A 24,239-nucleotide genomic window follows, 5' to 3' on the forward strand; every position below is an offset into this window, starting at 1 on the left:
GATTTTTTAGCCGTGTCTGAATCCTGCTTAGAAAGACCACCAAAAATTCTGACATTTTCATCCCCAACTACAAAGATTTTCAGACAAGATAGAACGGCCAAAGGGGCGGTGTTGCAATCTACTGCAAGATTGCCTGCAGAGTTCTGTTTTACTATCAGGTCTGTTCCCAAACAATTTGAACTTCTACTTTTAAAAATCCACCTCCTTAAAAACAAGTCTCTCACCGTTGCGCGCTGCTATAGACCACCTCTGCCCCAGCTGTGCTCTGGACACCATATGTGAACTGATTGCCCCCCATCTATCTTCAGAGCTCGTGCTGCTAGGCGACGACCCAAATTGGAACATGCTTAACACCCCAGCCATCCTACAATCTAAGCTTGATGCCCTCATCTCACACAAATTATCAATGAACCTACCAGGTACCACCCCAATTCCGTAAACACGGGTACCCTCATAGATATCATCCTAACCAACTTGCCCTCCAAAACACCGCTGCGTTTTCAACCAAGATCTCAGCGATCACTGCCTCATTGCTGCATCCGTAATGGGTCAGCGGTCAAACGACCTCCACTCATCACTGTCAAACGCTCCCTGAAACACTTCAGCGAGCAGGCCTTTCTAATCGACCTGGCCGAGGTATCCTGGAAGGATATTGATCTCAATCCCGTCAGTAGAGGATGCCTGGATATTTTTTTTAAATGCCTTCCCACCATCTTGAATAAGCATGCCCCATTCAAGAAATTTAGAACCAGGAACAGATATAGCCTTGGTTCTCTCCTGACCTGACTCCCTTAACAACAGAAAAACATCTATGCGTCTGCATTAGCATCGAACAGCCCCCGTGATATGCAACTTTTCAGGGAAGCTAGAAACCGCATATACACAGGCAGTTAGAAAAGCTAAGGCTAGCTTTTCAAGCAGAAATTTGCTTCCTGCAACACAAACTAAAAAAGTTCTGCGACACTGTAAAGTCCATGGAAAATAAGAACACCTCCTCCCAGCTGCCCACTGCACTGAGGACAGGAAACACTGTCACACCAAACAACTCCACATAAATTGAGAATTTCAATAAGCATATTTTCTACGGCTGGCCATGCTTTCCACCTGGCTACCCCTACCCCGGTCAACAGCACTGCCCTCCCTCTGCTACTCGCCCAAGCCTTCCCCATTTCTCTTTCTCCAAATACAGTCAGCTGATGTTCTGAAAGAGCTGCAAAATCTGGACCCTTACAAATCAGCCGGGCTAGATAATCTGGACCCTTTCTTTCTAAAACTATTCTGCTGAAATTGTTGCCACCCCTATTACTAGCCTTTTCATCCTCTCTTTCGTTCGTCTGAGATTCCCAAAGATTGGAAAGCAGCTGCGGTTATCCCCCTCTTCAAAGGGGGGACAGTCTTGACCTAACAGCTACAGACCTATACTATCCTACCCTGCCTTTCTAAGGTCTTCGAAAGCCAAGTCAACAAACAGATTACCGACCATTTCGAATCCCACCATACCTTCTCCGCTATGCAATCTGGTTTCAGAGCTGGTATGGGTGCACCTCAGCCAAGCTCAAGGTCATAAACGATATTTAACCGCCATCGATAGGAAACAATACTGTGCAGCCGTATTCATTGACCTGGCCAAGGCTTTTGACTCTGTCAATCACCACATCCTCATCGGCAGACTCAACAGCCTTGTTTCTCTAATGATTGCCTCGCCTGGTTCACCAACTAACTTCTCTGATCGAGTTCAGTGTGTCAAATCGGAGGGTCTGTGTCCGGGCCTCTGGCAGTCTCTATGGTGGTGCCACAGGGTTCAATTCTTGGACCGACTCTCTTCTCTGATACATCAATGATGTCGCTCTGCTGCTGGTGATTCTCTTATCCACCTCTACGCAGACGACACTATTCTGTATACTTCTGGCCCTTCTTTTGACACTGTGTTAACAACCCTCCAGGCGAGCTTCAATGCCATACAACTCTCCTTCCGTGGCCTCCAATTGCTCTAAAACAAGTAAAACTAAATGCATGCTCTTCAACCGATCGCTGCCTGCACTGCCCGCCTATCCAACATCACTACTCTGGACGGCTCTGACTTAGAATATGTGGACAACTACAAATACCTAGGTGTCTGGTTAGACTGTTAAACTCTCCTTCCAGACTCACATCAAACATCTCCAATCCAAAGTTAATCTAGAATTGGCTTCCTATTCCGCAACAAAGCATCCTTCACTCATGCTGCCAAACATACCCTTGTAAAACTGACCATCCTACCAATCCTCGACTTCGGTGATGTCATTTACCAAAATAGCCTCCAAACCCTACTCAATAAATTGATGCAGTCTATCACAGTGCCATCCGTTTTGTCACCAAGCCCCATATACTACCCACCACTGCGACCTGTACACTCTCGTTGGCTGGCCCTCGCTTCATACTCGTCGCCAAACCCCACTGGCTCCAGGTCATCTACAAGACCCTGCTAGGTAAAGTCCTCCTTATCTCAGCTCGCTGGTCACCATAGCAGCACCTACCTGTAGCACGCGCTCCAGCAGGTATATCTCTCTGGTCACCCCCAAAACCAATTCTTCTTTGGCCGCCCTCCTTCCAGTTCTCTGCTGCCAATGACTGGAACGAACTACAAAAATCTCTGAAACTGGAAACACTTATCTCCCTCACTAGCTTTAAGCACCAGCTGTCAGAGCAGCTCATAGATTACTGCACCTGTACATAGCCCATCTATAATTTAGCCCAAACAACTACCTCTTTACCTACTGTATTTATTTATTTATTTTGCTCCTTTGCACCCCATTATTTCTATCTCTACTTTGCACATTCTTCCACTGCAAACCAACCATTCCAGTGTTTGTACTTGCTATATTGTATTTACTTCGCCACCATGGCCTTTTTTATATTTTTATTTATTTATATATATATATATATATTGTTTGCCTTCACCTCCCTTATCTCACCTCACTTGCTCACATTGTATATAGACTTATTTTTTCACTGTATTATTGACTATGTTTGTTTTACTCCATGTGTAACTATGTGTTGTTGTATGTGTCGAACTGCTTTGCTTTATCTTGGCCAGGTCGCAATTGTAAATGAGAACGTGTTCTCAATTTGCCTACCTGGTTAAATAAAGTTGAAATATATATTTTTTTTAAATATACATTTATTCAACCTCCACCCCAAACGAATAGCGGGTGAATAGCATTTTATTCTCATGCTTAAATTCAAGGTCTGAATACGCATGGAAAGAAAAGTGCATAAAAAAGAAATTACATTCCATTTACGTGCGCTTAACTCAGGTCGGAATTCCCCCTTTGAGCAAAGACCCAAGTTTGCCAGATAAAAGTGCTCTCCCTTCAGTCCTGTTATACACCGCACATCCCGAAAAAGATGTGCTACCTCTTTCCTCTCTATTGGAGCAGCTCCCATTTCCTCTTGAAGGGTCACTGACTGTCTGCCTAATGGAACTTCTGACAAAAGAGGAGTCTGCCTCAGTGATTTAAAGATGGGTGCCAGGGAGGAAGGGAAGGAAAGACGGAGATGGGTTAGAATGGAAAGTGTGTGTGGACGATATATGTGGCTGGTGGCACTTTACTATGAGCCCGTCCTCCCCAATTAATGTATGCAACTGAATAAATGGAATCAAATGCATCAAACACATGGTTTACATGTGTTTTATAACATTCCATTTGCTCCAGTCCAGCCATTATGATGAGCCTTCCTCCCCTCACCAGCCTCCTGTGGTGGGTGGGAGATATAGAAAGATGGGTGCCTAGGAGGAAGGCAGGAAGAGAGGGAGATAGAGAGGAGCGACAGGGGTGTGTGGATAGGAGGCATGCACATATTCTGACAGGTAGTAGCCTATCCTGTGACAACCCCTCCCAGCTGGCAAGAGACTACTCCTCCTGGATCTGGTTTCTGGTTGGGTGTGGTTTGGGGGAGATAGAGATATTGAGGGATGGGGGAGTTGGGGGATTTACAGGACCATGTTGGGAGCTGCAGTGAGCTCCACAGCCCCAGGGCAGACAGGAGAAAAGAGGCCAGCTCACTGCCCGTTTGCTAGGGAGGGGAGAGGAGGAGAGACACTATGCCAGGAAGACAGAGACCCACATCCAGTGTCATGAGCAGCCTCAGCAGTCTGGAGAGGAGATAGACATCTTGGCACTTCAGTGATCTAAAGGTCTATGATGAAGGAGGAAACACAAACAACCCCTGGTCGGTCCCTAAATCTGATATGGTACCTACCATAATGCTTAAATGTATCCTTTTTTTCTGAACTAGTGCCAAAGGTAGATTCTGGACACTGCCACAGACGTACAAATGAAAGCAAGAGGTTTGGTTCCATACACTGGTACCAGAACAGGAGAACCCTCGAGAACCATAACATGTATGACATCATTGCACTGCTACAGTGCATTACAGTGTTGGCTGGCGATAATGAATCAAAATCAAATGAAATGTTATTGGTCACATACACATATTTAGCAGATGTTATTGTGGGTGTAGCAAAATCCCACTGGTTCAACATCACATTGGGTTTAACAGGCTGATTAAAATCACTGCAGGTTTCACTTCTGCATGTCTTTGTGATGGTCATCCGATGATCAGTGGGCTGTTGTTAAAGCGCACACCTGGAGGACGTCAGATTTATACATTTAGATTCTGTCTCCGAGACACATGCTGACACACATGCGTGCAGCTCAACAAAAGGTGGCCTCCAACTCCGAGACAGATTTAGCTAAGGTAAGTAGGGAGTCTTCGTGTCTCCATCCACACACCTTAATATTCCTGTTATTTTAATTTTAAAGCAACGTTAATTATGTTGTACTCTCCTGACAGCTGATCTGTCAGCACATGCATTAGGAACACTGGTGCATTTATTAGGGTGCGAGAGAGAGCGTAAGAAAGAGAGAGAGATGGAAAGGGAGGAGAGGAGAGCGTGCGTGTGGGCAGAGCATGACAGGCCTAGTTTACTGCACTTCCAAGCTTTTTACCTGTACAGGGCAACCCCTGCCTCATCCTAGTTAGATACTATCCCTCACCTTCATAAGTGGTACAACCACACAAGACAAATGCAGAGAGAGGAGCGTAATCTTTCTGAATCACCCTGAAAAGTTATTCAGACAAAAACAGACCACATTGGCTGTTGTTGCTGTCATCATCATACAAAGCTATAAGATCAGCAGTAAAACTGTTGTTACATTCTAATACTTTAATTCAGGGAAACTTAAATCTGTTTTACCTCATTTCTATCAGCATGTTAAATGTGCAACCACATTAAGGGGTAAAAATAATTCTAGACCACCTTTACTCCACACACACAGACGCGGACAAAGCTCTCCCTCGCCCTCCATTTGGCAAATCGGACCATAATTCTATCCTCCTGATTCCTGCTTACAAGCTGAAGCAGATGCCAAACTACAAGACTGTTTTGCTAGCACAGACGGGAATATGTTCTGGGATTCTTCCGATGGCATTGAGGAGTACACCACATCAGTCACTGGCTTGATCAATAAGTGCATCGAGGACGTTGTCCCCACAGTGACCGTACATACATACTAGAGATCGACCGATTATTTTTATGATTTTTATGATTTTTCAACGCCGATACCGATTATTGGAGGACCAAAAAAGTCGATACTGATTAATTGGCCAATTTTTTAAAAATGTATTTGTAATAATGACAATTACAATTACTGAATGAACACTTTTCTTTTACCTTAATATAAGACATCAATAAAATCAATTTAGCCTCAAATAAATAATGAAACATGTTCAATTTGGTTTAAATAATGCAAAAACAAAGTGTTGGAGAAGAAAGTAAAAGTGCAATATGTGCCATGTAAGAAAGCTAACATTTAAGTTCCTTGCTCAGAACATGAGAACATATGAAAGCTGGTGGTTCCTTCTAACATGAGTCTTCAATATTCCCAGGTAAGAAGTTTTAGGTTGTAGTTATTATAGGAATTATAGGACTATTTCTCTCTATACCATTTGTATTTCATATACCTTTGACTATTGGATGTTCTTATAAGCCGCGTGCGTCCCTTGCAGTACAAGGGGAACAACTATTCCAAGTCTCAGAGCGAGTGACGTCACCGATTGAAACGCTATTAGCGCACACCCCGCTAACTAGCTAGCCATTTCACATCAGTTACACCAGACTAATCTCGGGAGTTGATAGGCTTGAAGTCATAAACAGCTCAATGCTTGAAGCATTGCGAAGAGCTGCTGGAAAACGCACGGAAGTACTGTTTGAATGAATGCTTACGAGCCTGCTGTTGCCTACCATCGCTCAGTCAGACTGCTCTATCAAATATCAAATCATAGACTTAATTATAACATAATAACACACAGAAATACGAGCCTTTGGCCATTGATATGGTCGAATCCGGAAACTATTATTTCGAAAACAAAACGTTTTGTTCAGTGAAATACGGAACCGTTCCGTATTCTTTCTAACGGTGTCATCCCTAAGTCTAAATATTGCTGTTACATTGTACAACCTTCAATGTTATGTCATAATTATGTACAATTCTGGCAAATTAATTACTGCCTTTGTTAGGAATAAATGGACTTCACACAGTTCGCAACGAGCCAGTCGGCCCAAACTGCTGCATATACCCTGACTGCTTGCACGGAACGCAAGAGAAGTGACACAATTTCCCTAATTAAGAAATTCATGTTGGCAGGCAATATTAACTAAATATGCAGGTTTAAAAATATATACTTGTGTATTGATTTTAAAGAAAGGCATTGAAGTTTATGGTTAGGTTTGGTGCAACGACAGTGCTAAATCATCACCCGTTTGGCGAAGTAGGCTGTGATTCGATGAGAAATTAACAGGCACCGCATCGATTTTATGCAATGCAGGACACGCAAGATAAACTAGTAATATCAACCATGTGTAGTTAACTAGTGATTATGTTAAGATTGATTGTTTTTTATAAGATAAGTTTAATGCTAGCTAGCAACTTACCTTGGCTTCTTGCTGCACTCGGGTAACAGGTGGTCAGTGCAATGTAAGGCAGGTGGTTAGAGCGTTGGACTAGTAACTGAAAGGTTGCAAGATCAAATCCCCGAGCTGACAAGGTAAAAATCTGTCGTTCTGCCCCTAAACAAGGCAGTTAACCCACCGTTCCTAGGCCGTCATTGAAAATAAGAATGTGTTCCTAACTGACTTGCCTAGTTAAATAAAGGTGTAAACAAAAAAGAAAACGATTTCCGATTGTTATGAAAACTTGAAATCGGCCCTAAATAATCGTCCATTCCGATTAATCAGTCGACCTCTAGTACATACCCCAACCAGAAGCCATGGATTACAGGCAACATTCGCACTGAGCTAAAGGGTAGAGCTGCCGCTTTCAAGGAATGGAACTCTAACCCGGAAGCTTATAAGAAATCCCGCTATGCCCTCCGACGAATCATCAAACAGGCAATGCGTCAATACAGGACTAAGATTGAATCGTACTACACGGGCTCCGAAGCTTGTCGGCTGTGGCAAGGCTTTCAAACTATTAAAGACTACAAAGGGAAGCACAGCCGAGAGCTGTCCAGTGACATGAGCCTACCAGATGAGCTAAATAACTTCTATGCTCGCTTCGAGGCAAGTAACACTGAAACATGCATGAGAGCATCAGCTGTTCCAGAAGACTGTGTGATCACACTCTCCGCAGCCGATGTAAGACCTTTAAACAGGTCAACATTCACAAGGCCGCAGGGCCAGACGGATTACCAGGACGTGTACTGTGAGCATGCGCTGACTAACTGGCAAGAGTTTTCACTGACGTTTTCAACCTCTTCCTGTCCATGTATGTAATACCAACATGTTTTAACCTCTTGACGCTAGGCGTCAGATTCTTTAAAACATTTTTTTATAATGTTACCAAGGTAAACGGACTATTTCTCAGGTCCAGATCATAGAATATGCATATAATTTACAGATTAGGATAGAAAACACTCCAAAGTTTCCAAAACTGTCAAAATATTGTCTGTGAGTATAACAAAACTGATTCTGYAGGCGAAAACCTGAGAAAATCTAACCCGGAAGTGATTTTTWAWTTTTTTTTTATCTGTGTTTCCTGGCCTGTTTTGCTTCCATTTAAAGGGGTATCAACCAGATTCCTTTTCCAATTGCTTCCTCAGGCTGTAAGCAGGCTTTAGACATAGTTTCAGGGCTTTATTTTGAAAAATGAGATTTTTCATAACTAGTCAGGTGTCCTCTGATTAGTTCCTGCGCGCGAGAGGGTAGCTCTCCATTTTCTTTTTCTCTCTTATCGAATAGGTTACGGTCCGGTTTAAATATTATCGATTATGTTTGTTAAAAACAACCTGAGGATTGATTATAAAAATCATTTGACATGTTTCTACGACCATTACGGATACTTTTTGGAATTTTCGTCTAACGGAACGAGGCTTTGGTTTTCTGAACATAACGCGCAACCCAAATGGCGTTTTTTTTGTTATAAAAGTAATATTTATCGAACAAAAATAACATTTGTTGTGTAACTGGGAGTCTCGTGAGTGCAAACATCTGAAGATTATCAAAGGTAAGTGATTAATTTTATTGCTTTTCTGACTTTCGTGACCAAGCTAACCAAGCTAATATAAGGCTAACTGTTCTAGCATTGATTGATACACTCACAAAAGCTTAGATTGCTTTCGCTGCAAAGCATATTTTCAAAATCTGACACGATAGGTGGATTAACAACAAGCTAAGCTGTGTTTTGGTATATTTCACTTGTGATTGCATGATTATAAATATTTGTATTATTTTTAATATTTTTTAATCTGATACGTTTGGGAATTTTCTTCTGCCTTTCAGGACCGGAACGAGGCTGTAGTTTATGAACATAACGCGCAACCCAAATGGCGTTTTTTGTTATAAAAGTAATATTTATCGAACAAAAATAAAATGTATTGTGTAACTGGGAGTCTCGTGAGTGCAAACATCTGAAGATTATCAAAGGTAAGCGATTAATTTTATGGCTTTTCTGACTTTCGTGACCATGCTAATTTGGGGCTAGCTGTTCTAGCATTGATTGATACACTCACAAAAGCTTGGATTTCTTTCGCTGTAAAGCATATTTTTTAAATCTGACACGATAGGTGGATTAACAACAAGCTAAGCTGTGTTTTGGTATATTTCACTTGTGATTGCATGATTATAAATATTTTTAGTAATATTTTGCGCCCTGCAATTCTAGCGGTTGTTTAGGAAAATGATCCCGTAAAAGGGATCCGTAGCGCAGAGAAGTTAAGCAGACCACCATAGTCCCTGTGCCCAAGAACACTAAGGTAATCTGCCTAAATGACTACCAACCCGTAGCACTCACATCTGCATCCATGAAGTGCTTTGAAAGACTGGTCATGGCTCACATCAACACCATTATCCCAGAAATCCTAGACCCACTCCAATCTGCAAATCGTACCAACAGATCCACAGATGATGCAATCTATATTGCACTCCACACTGCCATTTCACACCTGGACAAAAGGAACACTTATGTGAGAATGCTATTCATTGACTACAGCTCAGCGTTCAACACCATAGTGCCCTCAAAGCTCATCACCAAGCTAAGGACCCTGGGACTAAACACCTCCCTCTGCAACTGGATCCTGGACTTCCTGAAGGGTCACCCCAAGGTGGTAAGGGTAGGTAACAACACATCTGCCATGCTGATCCTCAACACGGGGGCCCCTCAGGGGTGCGTGCTTAGTCCCCTCCTGTACTCCATGTTCACTGCACGGCCAGGCACAACTCTAACACCATCATTAAATTTGCCAATGACACAACAGTGGTAGGCCTGATCACCGACAACGACGAGACAGACTATAGGGAGAAGATCAGAGACCTGGCCGTGTGGTGCCAGGACAACAACCTCTCCCTCAACATGATCAGGACAAAGGAGATGATTGTGGACTACAGGAAAAAGAGGACCGAGCACGCCCACATTCTCATCGACGGGGCTGCAGTGGAGCTAGTTTGTTGGTGTCCACATCACCAACAAACTAACGTGGTCCAAGTATACCAAGACAGTCATGAAGAGGGCATGACAAACCTATTCCCCCTCAGGAGACTGAAAAGATTTGGCATGGGTCCTCAGATCCTCAAAAGGTTCTACAGCTGCACCATTGAGAGCATCCTGACTGGTTGTATCACTGCCTGGTATGGCAACTGCTCGGCCTCTGACCGCAAGGCGCTACAGAGGGTAGTGCGTACGACCCAGTACATCACCGGGGCCAAGCTTCCTGCCATCCAGGACCGCCATACCAGGCGCTGTCAGAGGAAGGCCCAAAAAATTGTCAAAGACTCCAGCCACTCTAGTCATAGACTGTTCCCTCTTCTACCGCACGGCAAGTGGTACCGGAGCGCCAAGTCTAGGTCCAAGAGGCTTCTAAACAACTTCTACCCCCAAGTCATGAGACTCCTGAACAGCTAATCAAATGGCTACCCGGACTATTTGCATCCACCCCTCTTCTACGCTGCTGCTACTCTGTTATTATCTATGCATAGTCACTTTAGTAACTCTATGTACATGTAACTCTACCTACATGTACATATTACCTCAATTACCTCGACACCGGTACCCATGATATATAGCCCCGCTATTGTTATTTACAGGTGCTCTTCAATTATTTATTGTTCTTATCTCTTACTTTTTTGTGGGGTATTTTCTTAAAACTGCATTGATGGTTAATGGCTTGTAAGTAAGCATTTTACTGTAAGGTCTACACCTGCTGTATTTGGCTTATGTGACAAATACAATTTGATTTGATTTGATTTTAAATAATAAAGAACAGCAGAATGAGGGTAGAGTGAGGGCAGGGTCAGGGTCTGCACCAAAGCTAGTAGCAGTAGGTAGCTGGTGTGTAAAAACAAAGTTCCTTGCTAACTGAGTAAAGTTCCTCACACTCATACCATATAAAAAAAAAACAGTGTACTACATTCTAAGAATGTGGTCTGGTCTGGTGTGGGGCTTATAGTTCGAGACGACTACAAATTAACCTCCAAGAATCAACAATCAACATAATTAGGTTTGTGTTCCGCCACCGTACATCTCTAACTGGAGATCACAGCTTGTCTGGAGCTAAGCCTCCATCTGTCTCCATGCTCCTCCAGCAGATTGAGATGGAAATGAAAATGATCACTGAGGGCTTTGAGAAGAATGAAGAACGTAGTGCGCGTTTCAGTGTGTTTGAGCCTCTGAGTGAGTGTGAGTGTGTGTGTGTGTTTGAGCCTCTGAGTGAGTGTGTGTGTGTGTGTGTGTGTGTTTGAGCCTCTGAGTGTGAGTGTGTGTGTGTGTTTGAGCCTCTGAGTGAGTGGAGGTGAGTGATGTGAGTGAGGTGAGTGAGTGAGTGTGTGTGTGTGGTGTGTGTGTGTGTGTGTGTGTGTGTGTGTGTGTGTGTGTGTGTGTGTGTGTGTGTGTGTGTGTGTGTGTGTTGTGTGGTGTGTGTGTGTGTTGAGCCTCTGAGTGTGTGTGTGTGTGTGTTTTGATGTCAGCCCCTCATATGATGATGTCACGTCTGTGCGCAGGGAGTGAACACGCCATTGGAGTGTCATGGGTAGAAGGGGGGAGGAGGGGAATGGGGAGTAACATTAAGAGGCTGGGACAGGAGCAGCTCTCCCCCCATCCATTTAAGAGACACTCCAGGGACAGAGAGAGACATGAACCCAGAGACATGGGAGGAGATGAGGATCACATACACACACACCCACACACCCTATCCTTCTGTACCTAGTTTAAAGACCTTCCGTGTGTTTTGTCAAAGTACAACAAAATGTTACTTAAAAACAGAAATATAACATGACCTTTTCTTACAAGTAAAATATCCACTCTTCAAAATCCTCACCACAAAATAAGTAGGCTAACAATGCCGTGTGTACTTCTGAGGCAAATAGCAGCAGCAATATTGACAACCCGCAACAACAAAAAACTCCAACTTACTTCAATGCAAGGAAATCATGGCATTTTTCAATGTCTGAAGATAAATATTTTCCTTATTCCTGTGCCAACTTCATGGGTTGATGGTCATTTCCCTAAGCTACAGTTAGACGTGACAGTGTTGTCTTCTTGCCTTTGACACAGTGCAAGATGAAGGTCTGGGGTGTGAAGCTACAAATATGTTGCCTTTCTAGGCAGTCTCATTTATCATGCACTAACACCGCTGGCACTCAGCAGTCCCTGTCCATAAATCAGCCAGGTACAGGTATCATCTGCTCTGTCATGGAAGGGAGACCGCTATGGAAGAAAGTGAGGAAAGCTGTACTTTACTTACAGCGTGTAGGTATAATGCATTATGATGAAGCTATAATGCATTGCAAGACTTGTCATCATCAGATTCAGGTATCATCTGCTCTACCATAGCAAGGCTATAGCTGAAGGCTATAATGCATTATTGAAGCCGTTATAAAATGCAAAGTAAGACTTGTTTTAACCCCTTTATAACGTCTAATCTCAGAATGATTCTCACAACAAAAACATTTTAAAGTAACTTCCCAGTGTTTCCAGATTTCTATGAAATATGACCTATAATTAATTACAATGTTAGTGAAATAGCTTTCCTTCCAAAAAAGGGTAATTAAGCATGTTAAAAAGCTTTTCTGTGTTGCGATGGTGTGGGTGTAATCCAACAACAGAATGGTGTGGGCGCATACCGGTCATTAAAAATATGAATGTGAATAAACCGCAGATTGGCCAGCTCATCCTCCTCAGGCAATGACATCATCATCTATGAGGAAACAGCAAGTATTTTTGAAACTGTCTGAGATTCAAGTTTGAGGTGTTTTTTTAAAGTGTTTTTTTCTCCAATTTATGCATTGGCCACAAATACGTGTATATGATGGGTAAACAATATTTTTTGGGTATGAGTGAAGAGAATATGAACTTTTGAAAGAGATTTTCAATGGACAGTTACTTTAAGTCAGAGGAAAATTAACAGTCTTATAATAAATCATTATACCAGTCTCATAAAGGGTTACCCAATTTAAATTAACACTTGGTAAAAATAACACTTGGTTAAGTGTTACCAAAATTACAGGTGATACTCTGTGATTAGATCAGGAAATAGACATTTAAACAGGGGTTGGTAAAAATCACAGTTTGTACTTATACTAATAAAATAGGCACAAGTCAATGATAAAGATGACACTTCTTTCAGAAATCAGTTTATATAACAAAGTGGTTATTATTTTGTGTGATATTCCATTACATACTTTAGTCAGGAACAGTGTGCATAACCATTAAAATGTTTCTTCCTTATGGATAAAAATAAACGTAAAGATGCTACAAATATATATATTTTTTTAAGCCAATAAAAGCCTAGTCAATGTGAAAGTCGAGGGTAGGCAGGGCCACGGTATCATACATCATGTCAACATCGTTACTTTATATTTTCTTTATTCATCATGTCATAATTTTACAAATTACAATATAAAGGACTAACAAAATTGATTTTTACATTTATTTATGTGGCAGCATTGAACTATTTGGAAGTAATTCACTCGTTTTCTGTGGCAAGGCAGCACTCATGAAATTCAAATCAAATCAAACCATTTCTGTAGCTTAGCAGAATAATAGAAAGTTAAAGTGCACCATCAATGAGTGTGAACGTTGATCCAAACATTCGGCTCTCTTCCTGATTGAGCTAGTAATCAATTGACACCAAATTAATGGCACCTAATAGTTTCACAAGCCCCTGTCTCCTCAATGACTTGCGCAACTCAGACTTTCATAACAATAATTGAACTTTCATGTCAATAAGAGACGTATTAGCATGTACTTAATATGAAAACCGTAGTGCAGATCTCAAGTAAGAATACCAAAAACACAGGCAGAGCATGAGATGGTTTGGCCCAGTCAGAGGGAGATGGTTTGGCCCAGTCAGAGGGAGATGGTTTGGATCCTTTAATACCACTGGTGGTTCAGTCCCTTTACAGGTTACTGTTGCCACCTGCAACACTGCTGCTACTCTCTATGCATACACAGCACACATTTATCAACCTACAGCACAAGGGAAATAGCTTGGTCCCAGATCTGTTTGTGCTGCTTAGCTGAGAGTTGGCTATTCAGCACTAACAGATCTGGGACCAGGCTACAGGGGAAAATATAATAATCACAAAAGAGGAAAGTAGCTTTAGTCTCTGATTTCATTGTACCAGTAAATCAAGAATGAGATATCCATCTTCAATTTCAAATCAAATACAGTCAAACTATGATATATTCATTTCCAAAATGCATAAAATGACGTTCTAGTATGTGTTATCACAATTTTCCATTTTTGGACTTCCTGCAGTCAAATTACCTAGTGGCCTCATGTGTGGAAGGTTATAAATAATATTCATAATTAATAAACTTCTTTATTTTTTTAATGCCGAAAACTCAGTGTTTCTATTCCAATGGTTTTGTTATATTTCAGTATATTTTTTCTTTTGATAAATACAAAAACAATACCACACAACTGAGTATTTAGTCACCATTCTGTAACAGTTTTTCATGTTTTGAATACAAACGTGGCATGTAAAAAACAAAAACAGAAGCATTGTACTTAACGCAGACTCACACGTAACTTATGGAATTGGGGTTACAAATGAAACACCTTGGGTGTGGGCTCACAACACATCGAGTGTTAAGAAAACAGTGTGTTGCTTACTGTGTACTGGTAAAACAGAATACAAATGGAGATTTTTTATTAGAAAAAGCAAATCAGTGCCTTTGGCAGTGCTGGATTTTCCACAGTGGGGCTCTCTAGTGTATATGAAGCCAAAGCTATGGCAAATACACTCCTTCATGAACACGGTACCCTTTCTGTTTCTCTGTCTGCATCCCAAATGGTATCCTATTCCCTATTCCAATGTGGTGCACTACTTTTGACTAGGGCCCATAGGGCTCCAGTCAAAAGTAGTACACCATGTAGGGAACAGTGTGCCTTTTGGGAAGCAGCCTCTGTGTAACTTACCACCCCAATCTTACATATTAACTGAATAGGACTCATCACATTTCATGAATATGCACACTTCTCCCAGGCAACTCTCATGCACATTGCACCGTATGAATAGACTGAATTGATGAAACTTGGACCTGTGAGGCTTCTAAGACGAGGGTTGCAACAAACCGACTCATCACCTCGTTGGGAGACTGTTTAAACAGCAAATCTTCATCTATTCAGTCATAAGTCAAGCACAGCCACCGCTTTCCTCCCAAGCTTCTGTTCCGATCACTGGGAAAGGCATGATTTTCTGCACACAGTTTTGCCAGCAGTGATATGGTATAATTGAGACATCACGTTATGGCGAGCATTTACTCACGCCATAAGCAGTAGGTCAAGGGAGGGTGTGTGGAGGCTTCCCTTACTAAGACAGCCACCATGTTGTCAGCATAGACCCTCAATGTATTCCACTGGGTACGGTTTCCTTGTGGGGGAAAGCGACCATTTCTCTCGCATCTGCTTACTGCTCAGACATGGAAGGGACAAGCATGCTCTAGGCACTCTCTGTGAATATGGGAATTAATCCATGCAACAAAAAAAATAAGGAAAAGAGGGGGGGAAAATCTCAAATGGCTCCTAATGTGAGCACATTGCTCAGAGCTTTATTTTCCTTGCGGTCGACTGAATGCTCAAACTAGCCTTTATGCATTCTATTTTTCCCCCTTTCATATGGCCATTTTGTTTCGTATGACATCTTGTCAAATGAGTGTGAAGTCTGGGCAGGTTATGCTGCGATTAGGAAACTGCTAGTAACGGGAAAGCTCTTAGCACTGACATCAAGAAACAAGGCCTTTCATAACATAGCCACAAAAAACATGGGAAAGAAATATGAACACAATAAAGACGATTTGAAAGGGTTTCACAATTTCAATAGAATGTTAGCCCCCCTCCTGAGAACCCATGCACGTCTTTCCCTCTTTGACAAGCTAAAGGCTTAGCATGCTAAAACCACTAAGACATTTAGAAGCTTAACTGGAGAAGACAGGCTAATGTTTTAGCATGCTAAAGCTAGTTAGCTATTCAGGAGCTCGACTGGCTCGTGTAGTCTACTGCTCAATGAAAGCGGTTGTCACTGGTTACCACAGCCACAAAATAATAAACCCCACCTATTTCTACAATTTCTCATCTTAAAAAGTGATTTTATACCTTAATCCTACCTTTAACCACACTGCTAACCTTAAGCATAAACCTAACCTTAACCTTAAATTAAGACCAAGAAGCATATTCTTTTCCCATGTATTTTTACAATAGCCAATTTGGACTTTGTGCTTGTGCTATCTAGTGGAAACCAGCCTTTTGCTGAGGCATACTGTACAGTGCCTTCAGAAAGTATTCACACCTCTTGACTTTTTCCACATTTTGTTGTGTTACAGCCGGAATTTAAAATGGACTACATTGAGATTTTCTGTAACTTGCCTACACACAATACCCCATAATGTCAAAGTGGAATTATGTTTTTAGAAATGTTTACAAATTCATAAAAAATGTAAAGCTGAAATGTCTTGAGTCAATAAGTATTCAACCCCTTTGTAATGAAAAGCCTAAATAAGTTCAGGAGTAAAAATGTGCTTAACAAGTCACATAGTTGCATTGACTCACTTTGTGTGCAATAATAGTGTTTAACATGATTTTTGAATAACTACCTTATCTCTGTTCCTCACACATACAATTATCTGTAAGGTCCCTCAGACGAGCAGTGAATTTCAAACACAGATTCAAAGACGGGATGTCTTCCAATGCCTCGCAAAGAAGGGCACCTATTGGTAGATGGGTAAAAAAACTCAGTTCCTAACTCAGTTGCCGGAGAGGAAGGAAATCGCTGAGGGATTTCACCATGAGGCCAATGGTGACTTTAAAACTATTCCAGAGTTTAATAGCTGTGATAGGAGAAAACTGAGGATGGATCAACAACACTGTAGTTACTCCACAAAAATAACCTAAATGACAGAGTGAAAAGAAGAAAGCCTGTACAGAATAAAAATATTCCAAAACATGCATCCTGTTTGCAATAAGGCACTAAATTAAAACTGCAAAACATATGGCAAAGAAATTAACTTTATGTCCTGAATAGAAAGCATTATGTTTGGAGCAAATCCAACACATCACATCACTATGTATCACTCTTCATATTTTCAASCATGGTGGTGGCTGCATCATGTTATGGGTATGCTTGGCAAGGACTAAGGCAGTGTTTCCCAACCCTGGTCCTCCAGTACCCCCAACAGTACACATTTTATTGTAACCCTGGACAAGCACACCTGATTCAACTCGTCAACTGCACTGATTATTGTATTTTTTTATTTAAATTGATAACATGGCTCAAATCTATCCAAACCTCTACACATGAGTTATCTGTGCTCTGAGTGGCCTAGTTACAGTTTTGACTTAAATCAGCTTGAAAATGTATGGCAAGACTTGAAAATGGCTGTCTAGCAATGATCAACAACCAACATGACAGAGCTTAAATAATTGTTTTGAGAATGATGTGCAAATATTGTACAATCCAGGTGTGCAAAGCTCTTAGAGACTTACCCAGAAAGACTCAGTTGTAATCGATGCCAAAGGTGTAACATGTATTGACTCAGGGGTGTGAATACTTATGTAAATTAGATATCTGTATTTCATTTTGAATACATTTGCAAAACTATCTAAAAACATGTTTAGTACCCTAAGGCGTTTGACATCTCAGGGAGAAAAACAAAAACAATGAATACGATGCTTTCTCTACCACAACATATGGAGAATACAGTCATATACTCTAAAGATCACTTATGCATATTTACAGTTCTGTATCCTTGTTGTGAGACATATTATGCATAATATTATCTGATTAATTTTGGGGAAAATACTCTTTCACAAATAAAGGGGTTCACACCTGTGGCCACAGTTAATTGCTGGATGTGTTGAATAAAAGCAGAATAGAGAAAGAAAGCTTTGTTAGATGTGGTTAGTCAGGGTACACTAGAGGTCAGTCCTCACTGGAGAGATGTCTGTTCTCTAGTTACATCCCTACTCACGTTTCAGAATTCAAGCAAAACTGCATCCAATCGGAAGTACATGACCAGAGTTGAAAGGACAGGTGTGGCAGTTTTTAGGAGGGTTGGTGGGTTGTCTGACAGTTAATGTGAAGTTCTGTGAGCCTATATGACAATTTGAGCAAACAAGTACCCCCCCACCCMAAAAAAACAACCAAAGATTTAGACAGTCACGTACAGGCAAAGCCATGACAAAGTAGATAATAAATATGTAAGGCAGTCAGACCAACAGTATGTCTATTGAATATCCTGTGTGATGATGTCCTGTTCTTGTTTTCCCAGTTACTCTTAGGCTCATAATGGGCCTTTTGTTTTCTTCAAGACCTGGCAGAGTGTGTGTGTGTGTGTGGTGTGTGGTGTGTGTGTATGTGCGTGCCACGCAGCTGGGGTCCATCCCTCCTACTAGACGTCCTCAGATTCTCCTCGCAGGCCTCTTTGGCACTTGTCTAACGTCTTCTGGTAGGCGCGGGCCATCATCGAGCCTGGGGGTTTCCATTGTGGCGCGACCGAGACCTTTCCAGGACCGCGCGGCGGGTGTCTGAAGAGAGAGAGACAGAAAATAAGAAAGAGCGAGATCGAGATGAGAGAGAGAGAGCGAGAGAGGGAAAAAAAGAGAACAGGAAAGTGTTGTTAGAGTCATAGTAACACAAAGAGGGTGTGAGGGGTAGGAGAGGAGGAGGGAGAGAAACATCAATAACAGACCCAAGCTGATTAAGAAGAGAGCAGCACGGTGGAGGGGAAGAGACAAGAGGGGCCTGGAGTGGCGGTGCTTGCGTCTAGTGTCATAGTAACTGCCAAGGAAGAGCACAAACACAGCACACAACATACAGAGAGAGCGAGTGAGCAGGGGAGAGAGAGAGAGAGAGTGAGAGTGCGAGTGAGCAGGGGAGATGAAGAGATCAGAATTACCATAATTAGGCAGATAGCCGCTAATTATCAAAATCCAGAAACGAGCTGTTCAATTCTACAACCACCTATAAGGAAGCAATTCCCAATCCTTCCATAACAAAGCAATCCCCTACAGTGAGAGGAACCTGGAGAAGAGTCCCCTAAGCAAGCTGGCCCCGGGGCTCTGTAGAATAAACAGACCCCACAGAGGCCCAGGACAGCAACACAATAAGACCCAACCAAATCATGAGATAACAAAAAGATAATTACTTGACACATTGGAAAGAATTAACAAAAAAACTGAGCAAACTAGAATGCTGTTTCACCCTAAACTGAGAGTACACAGTGGCAGAATACCTGACCACTGTGACTGACCCAAAATTAAGGAAAGTTTTGAATATGTACAGACTGAGCATAGCCTTGCTATTGAGAGAGGCCGCCGTAGGCAGACCTGGCTCTCAAGAGAAGACAGGCTATGTGCACACTAGCCACAAAATGAGGTGGAAACTGTGCTGCACTTCCTAACCTCCTGCCAAATGTATGACCATATTAGACACACATATTTCCCTCAGATTACACAGAGGCACAAAGAATTCAAAAACAAATCCAATTTTGATAAACTCCCATATCTATTGGGTGAAATACCACAGTGTGCAATCACAGCAGCATTATTTGTGACCTGTTGTCACAAGAAAAGGGCAACCAGTGAAGAACAAACACCATTGTAAATACAACCCATATTCATGTTTATTTATTTTGCATTTGTACTTTAACTATTTGCACATCGTTACAACACTGTATATAGACATAATAAAAAAATTGAAATGTCTCTATTCCATTGGAACTTATGTGAGTGTTACGTTTACTGTTCATTTTATATTGTTTCACTTATCTTGCTTCACTTGCTTTGGCAATGTAAACATATGTTTCTAATGCCAATAAAGCCCTTTGAAATAAATTGAGAGAGAAGGAGTGAGCAGGGGAGAGAGAGAGAGAGAGAGAGGGAGGGAGAGAGAGTGAGTAGGGGAGAGAGAGAGCGAGAGAGAGTGAGTGAGCAGGGGAGAGAGAGAGAGAGCGAGAGATCGAGAGAGTGCGAGTGAGCATGGGAGAGGGAGAGAGATTTTTTTATTTAATTTTATTGTTTATTTCACTTTTGTTTATTATCTATTTCACTTGCTTTGGCAATGTAAACATATGTTTTCCATGCCAATAAAGCCCTTAAGTTGAATTGCAATTGAATTGAGAGAGAGAGAGAGAGAGAGAGAGAGTGCAAGTGAGCAGAGGGAGGGAGCGAGTGAGCTGGGGAGAGCGAGAGAGGAGGGGAGAGAGAGAGGAGAGAGAGAGAGAGAGAGAGAGAGAGGAGAGGAGAGAGAGAGAGAGAGAGAGAGAGGAGAGAGAAGAGGAGAGAGAGAGAGAGAGAGAGCGAGAGAGGCAGGGGAGAGGGAGAGAGAGCGAGAGAGTGAGAAGGGGATAGGGAGAGAGTAAGTAGGGGAGAGGAAGAGAGAGTGGCGAGTGAGCAGGAGAGAGAGATAGAGAGTGAGTTAGCAGGAGAGAGAGATAGAGAGTGAGTTAGCAGGAGAGAGATAGAGAGCGAGTGAGCAGCGGACACAGAGCGAGCAAGAGAGAGTGAGTGAGCGGGAGAGAGAGAGGGATAGCGATAGAGCAGGGGAGAGAGGAGAGAGCGAGCGAGCGAGCAGGGAGACAGAGAGAGAGCGAGAGAGTGAGCAGGGGAGAGAGTGAGGGAGTGAGCTAGGGGAGAGAGAGAGAGGGATAGCGATAGAGCAGGGGAGAGAGAGAGAGCGAGCGAGCAGGGGAGACGAAGAGAGAGCGAGCGAGCAGGGGAGACGGAGAGAGAGCGAGCGAGCAGGGGAGACGGAGAGAGAGAGAGAAGTGGTTTCCTTTGGTTAGTTTCAGACAGGCATGATGAGGTGCGTTGTTGCTAATTTCTATTAAGTCTTCCAATATTTCCGTAAGAGGTTTCACTCCGGCTGCTCCTGTGAGCCAACCAGTTAGAACACTTTGGGTAGGCTGCGTCGGCCCACTCTCACCTCTCCATAATAGAGTTATACAAACACCCCCTCCCTCCAGAAGGCCAACTGTGGCTGCCCATGGCTACTCATGGCACCGGCCCCGCTATGCAAGGTGGCAGGTGGGTTGGGCGGCACTGGATGGCCAGGAAGCGAGGTATCCAAGGAAACAAGGTAGCTAGCTACGCCCACACGAGCCTCCCCTGGCGGTCTCCAAATCTGGCGCCGCCATGCTGCCATGGTGGTGCCCATTACTCAGTGCCAGCTGTGGGGTGCCAGGCGTCCCGGGCTGGGCGTTGTTTAATGGCGCCGGCTCCATCCATCACGTCAGGTAATGAGCTAAGAGTGATTGTGACGGCGGCAGTGTGCATATGTCTCCACCACCAGGATTCCCAACAGACGCCTCAGATGGAGGGAGAACATGCAGATGGTGCACAGGAGGAGAGGGGGGGGGAGAAGGATGGAGGAGAGAGAGCTGTGGGGGGGTAACAGAAAGGGAGAGAGTAAAAGAGAGAGAAAGAGAGAGAAATCAAAGCAGATATAAAAAAAGAGAGTTAGGAACCTAGAGATAGAAAGAGAGAGCAAGCGAGAGAGAGATAGAGAGAGAGCGAAAGAGGCAGAGAAATCCAGAGAGATATACTGTATATGCATGGAAAGCGAAAGATGTGCTATATGCTTCTTGTTGCATTGAGTTGGTGAAAGTTACAGCCTGTGACCTTCTGAACTTGGCATGCTCCGTATTGCAGAGAACATCTGAGCGACATTCCTCAATCACCCTCTCTTTCATCCATTCCATCTTCAAAAACGCTTCCAAGGGTTTCAACGTGCCTGAGGGGCAAGCTCAAACTCCTTTCGCAGGCGCCAAATGTTCCACGCAAACCACCACCAATGTTAAAAAAATTGAATAACACGGGAGACCAAGGAAGAACTTTTAAAAAATCACGAAAACCTCCATGTCCGATTTCTCGCCTTTGCCATTTGCAATTCCAATCAAGGTGACCTCATTTCGGGGCGAGCACTTTAACATTGAGCCCATCAGAACAGCAGTGCTTGGAGAATACAGTTCTCCTCCCTTTAATACTGGGGTCAGAATTGACTGTATCTATTACCAGACGTGGGAGGGAGAAGAGGAGGAGGAGAGAGGAGAGATGAAAGACAACAGGGAGAGGGACTGGGCATGGCCAAGAGATGAAGAGGAGGATGGAGCGAGAAAAAACAAACACTTCAACACTTCCAGGAAATTATTTTCGTCTTCGGTTTGGAATTGCTTTGAAGATTTGAAGTTATACATTATGTGCTAAAGACTAGAAGATGTTCTTGAACTTGTTCGGTGCGGCAAACAACCGGCCATTGTGTGAGGAAGGTTGACATTGGAAATGCACAAGCATGAAGAGACTTGAACATCTTCTTGAACTTGTTCATTGCAGTGAATAACCAGCCACTGCATGTAGAAGGTGGCAATTGGAAATGGTTCAAACCATCACCGCAAGTTGAATGCCAACGACTGTTCTAAAGGTTGTCATAACGAGACACAAAACATCTTCAAGAGAATCAAACATCTTAAAATTATTTGGTGCATTGCTTGTAAGCCATTGAGTGCAGAAATGAAAAGAAAAAATTCAAACCATTACCAGAAAAGATTGCCTTTTCATTCAGGAGACCACACAACAGTTTTAAAATAACATGGGTAATTGCATCAAGCCTATTGTTAAAGGTATGGGGAAGCTTTTACTTGGCGAGAGAAGGGAAGAAAAAAAAGTGGGCAGTAAAATCAAATGCATCTCCCCTTGGAGGATACCTCAGAGTGGAACCATCTCCCCTTGGAGGATACCTCAGAGTGGAACCATCTCCCCTTGGAGGATACCTCAGAGTGGAACCACCATCTCCCCTTGGAGGATACCTTCAGAGTGGAACCATCTCCCCTTGGAGGATCCCTCAGAGTGGAACCACCCCCCCTCGGAGGATATCACAGAGTGGAACCATTTTCTTCTCAATAGCCTTTCCAGTTCTTATCGTCCGGTATAAAACCCTTCCAGTTTGCATCGTCAGGTATAAAACCCTTCCAGTTCGTTTTCAGGTATAAAACCCCTCCAGTTCGCATCGTCCGGTATAAAACCCTTCCAGTTCGCATTGTCTGGTATAAACCCTCCAGTTCACATCGTCAGGTATAAAACCTTCCAGTTCACATCGTCAGGTATAAAACCCTCCCAGTTCGCATTGTCTGGTATAAAACCTTCCAGTTCACATTGTCTGGTATAAAACCCTCCCAGTTCGCATCGTCAGGTATAAAACCCTTCCAGTTCGCATTGTCTGGTATAAACCCTCCAGTTCACATCGTCTGGATAAAACCCTCCCAGTTCGCATCGTCAGGTATAAAAACCCTCCAGTTTCACATCGTCAGGTATAAAACCCTTCCAGTTCACATCGTCAGGATAAAACCCTCCCAGTTCGCATTGTCTGGTATAAAACCTTCCAGTTCACATTGTCTGGTATACCCTCCAGTTCGCATCGTCAGGTATAAAACCCTTCAGTTCGCATCGTCTGGTATAAAACCCTCCCAGTTCACATTGTCTGGTATAAAACCCTCCCAGTTCGCATCGTCAGGTATAAACCTCCCAGTTCGCATTGTCTGGTATAAACCCTTCCAGTTCGTATCGTCAGGTATAAAACCCTCCAGTTCACATCGTCAGGTATAAAACCCTTCCAGTTCGATTGTCTGGTATAAACCCTTCCAGTTCGTATCGTCAGGTAAAAACCCTTCCAGTTCGTATCGTCAGGTAAAACCCTTCCAGTTCGCATTGTCAGGTATAAAACCCAATCTTTCTTCCCCACATCAATCTAGTGAAACAACTGCACAAACAGTGGCCACACTTACCCAACACCCATAAACACACACACTATACAAGGACAACCACACATCAGACAACTACAAGGGTATTTCTGTCTTCTGGTTTTGATGGCTTCCTTTACCTGCTTCTCCCGGAGGCGACATCTTTCAGTTAGTGAAGACGCAGAAGCACAAGAGAAGGAGAAAGGAGGAATTGACAAAAGAAGAACAGCATTCCTGGTTACAGTGGGGACTTGTCTAGCTCTCACAGAACTTAATTAAATGCAAATGACTGGCATTGTTTCTCGAGTGGTAAAGCAGCGCACCAAGGGGCATGGTTAAAGAGTGACGTACACATCACACAACACACACACACACACTCTAAGGGGTGTATCACAATGATCCATGCCACAGGGAGACAGCGTCTATAAGCAAAGGGTATACGAAGTGAAGATGCCAACATGACTAAACAGTCTA

General features: G+C 42.9%; 1 protein-coding gene across 1 annotated transcript in view; it reads right to left on the reverse strand.

The window, feature by feature from the left end:
- Positions 1-17,261: 17,261 nt before the first annotated feature.
- The window catches only part of diaph2 (diaphanous-related formin 2), a 717,635-nt gene continuing 710,657 nt past the window's right edge, over positions 17,262-24,239 (reverse strand). Inside the window, 1 exon segment of the mRNA XM_023990279.2 lies at positions 17,262-18,558. Within this exon segment, the coding sequence (XP_023846047.1) occupies positions 18,494-18,558 (65 nt within the window). The 3' untranslated portion in view covers positions 17,262-18,493.

This window comes from Salvelinus sp. IW2-2015, linkage group LG6.2 (assembly GCF_002910315.2).
Source record: "Salvelinus sp. IW2-2015 linkage group LG6.2, ASM291031v2, whole genome shotgun sequence".
Classification (NCBI taxonomy): Eukaryota; Metazoa; Chordata; class Actinopteri; order Salmoniformes; family Salmonidae; genus Salvelinus; species Salvelinus sp. IW2-2015.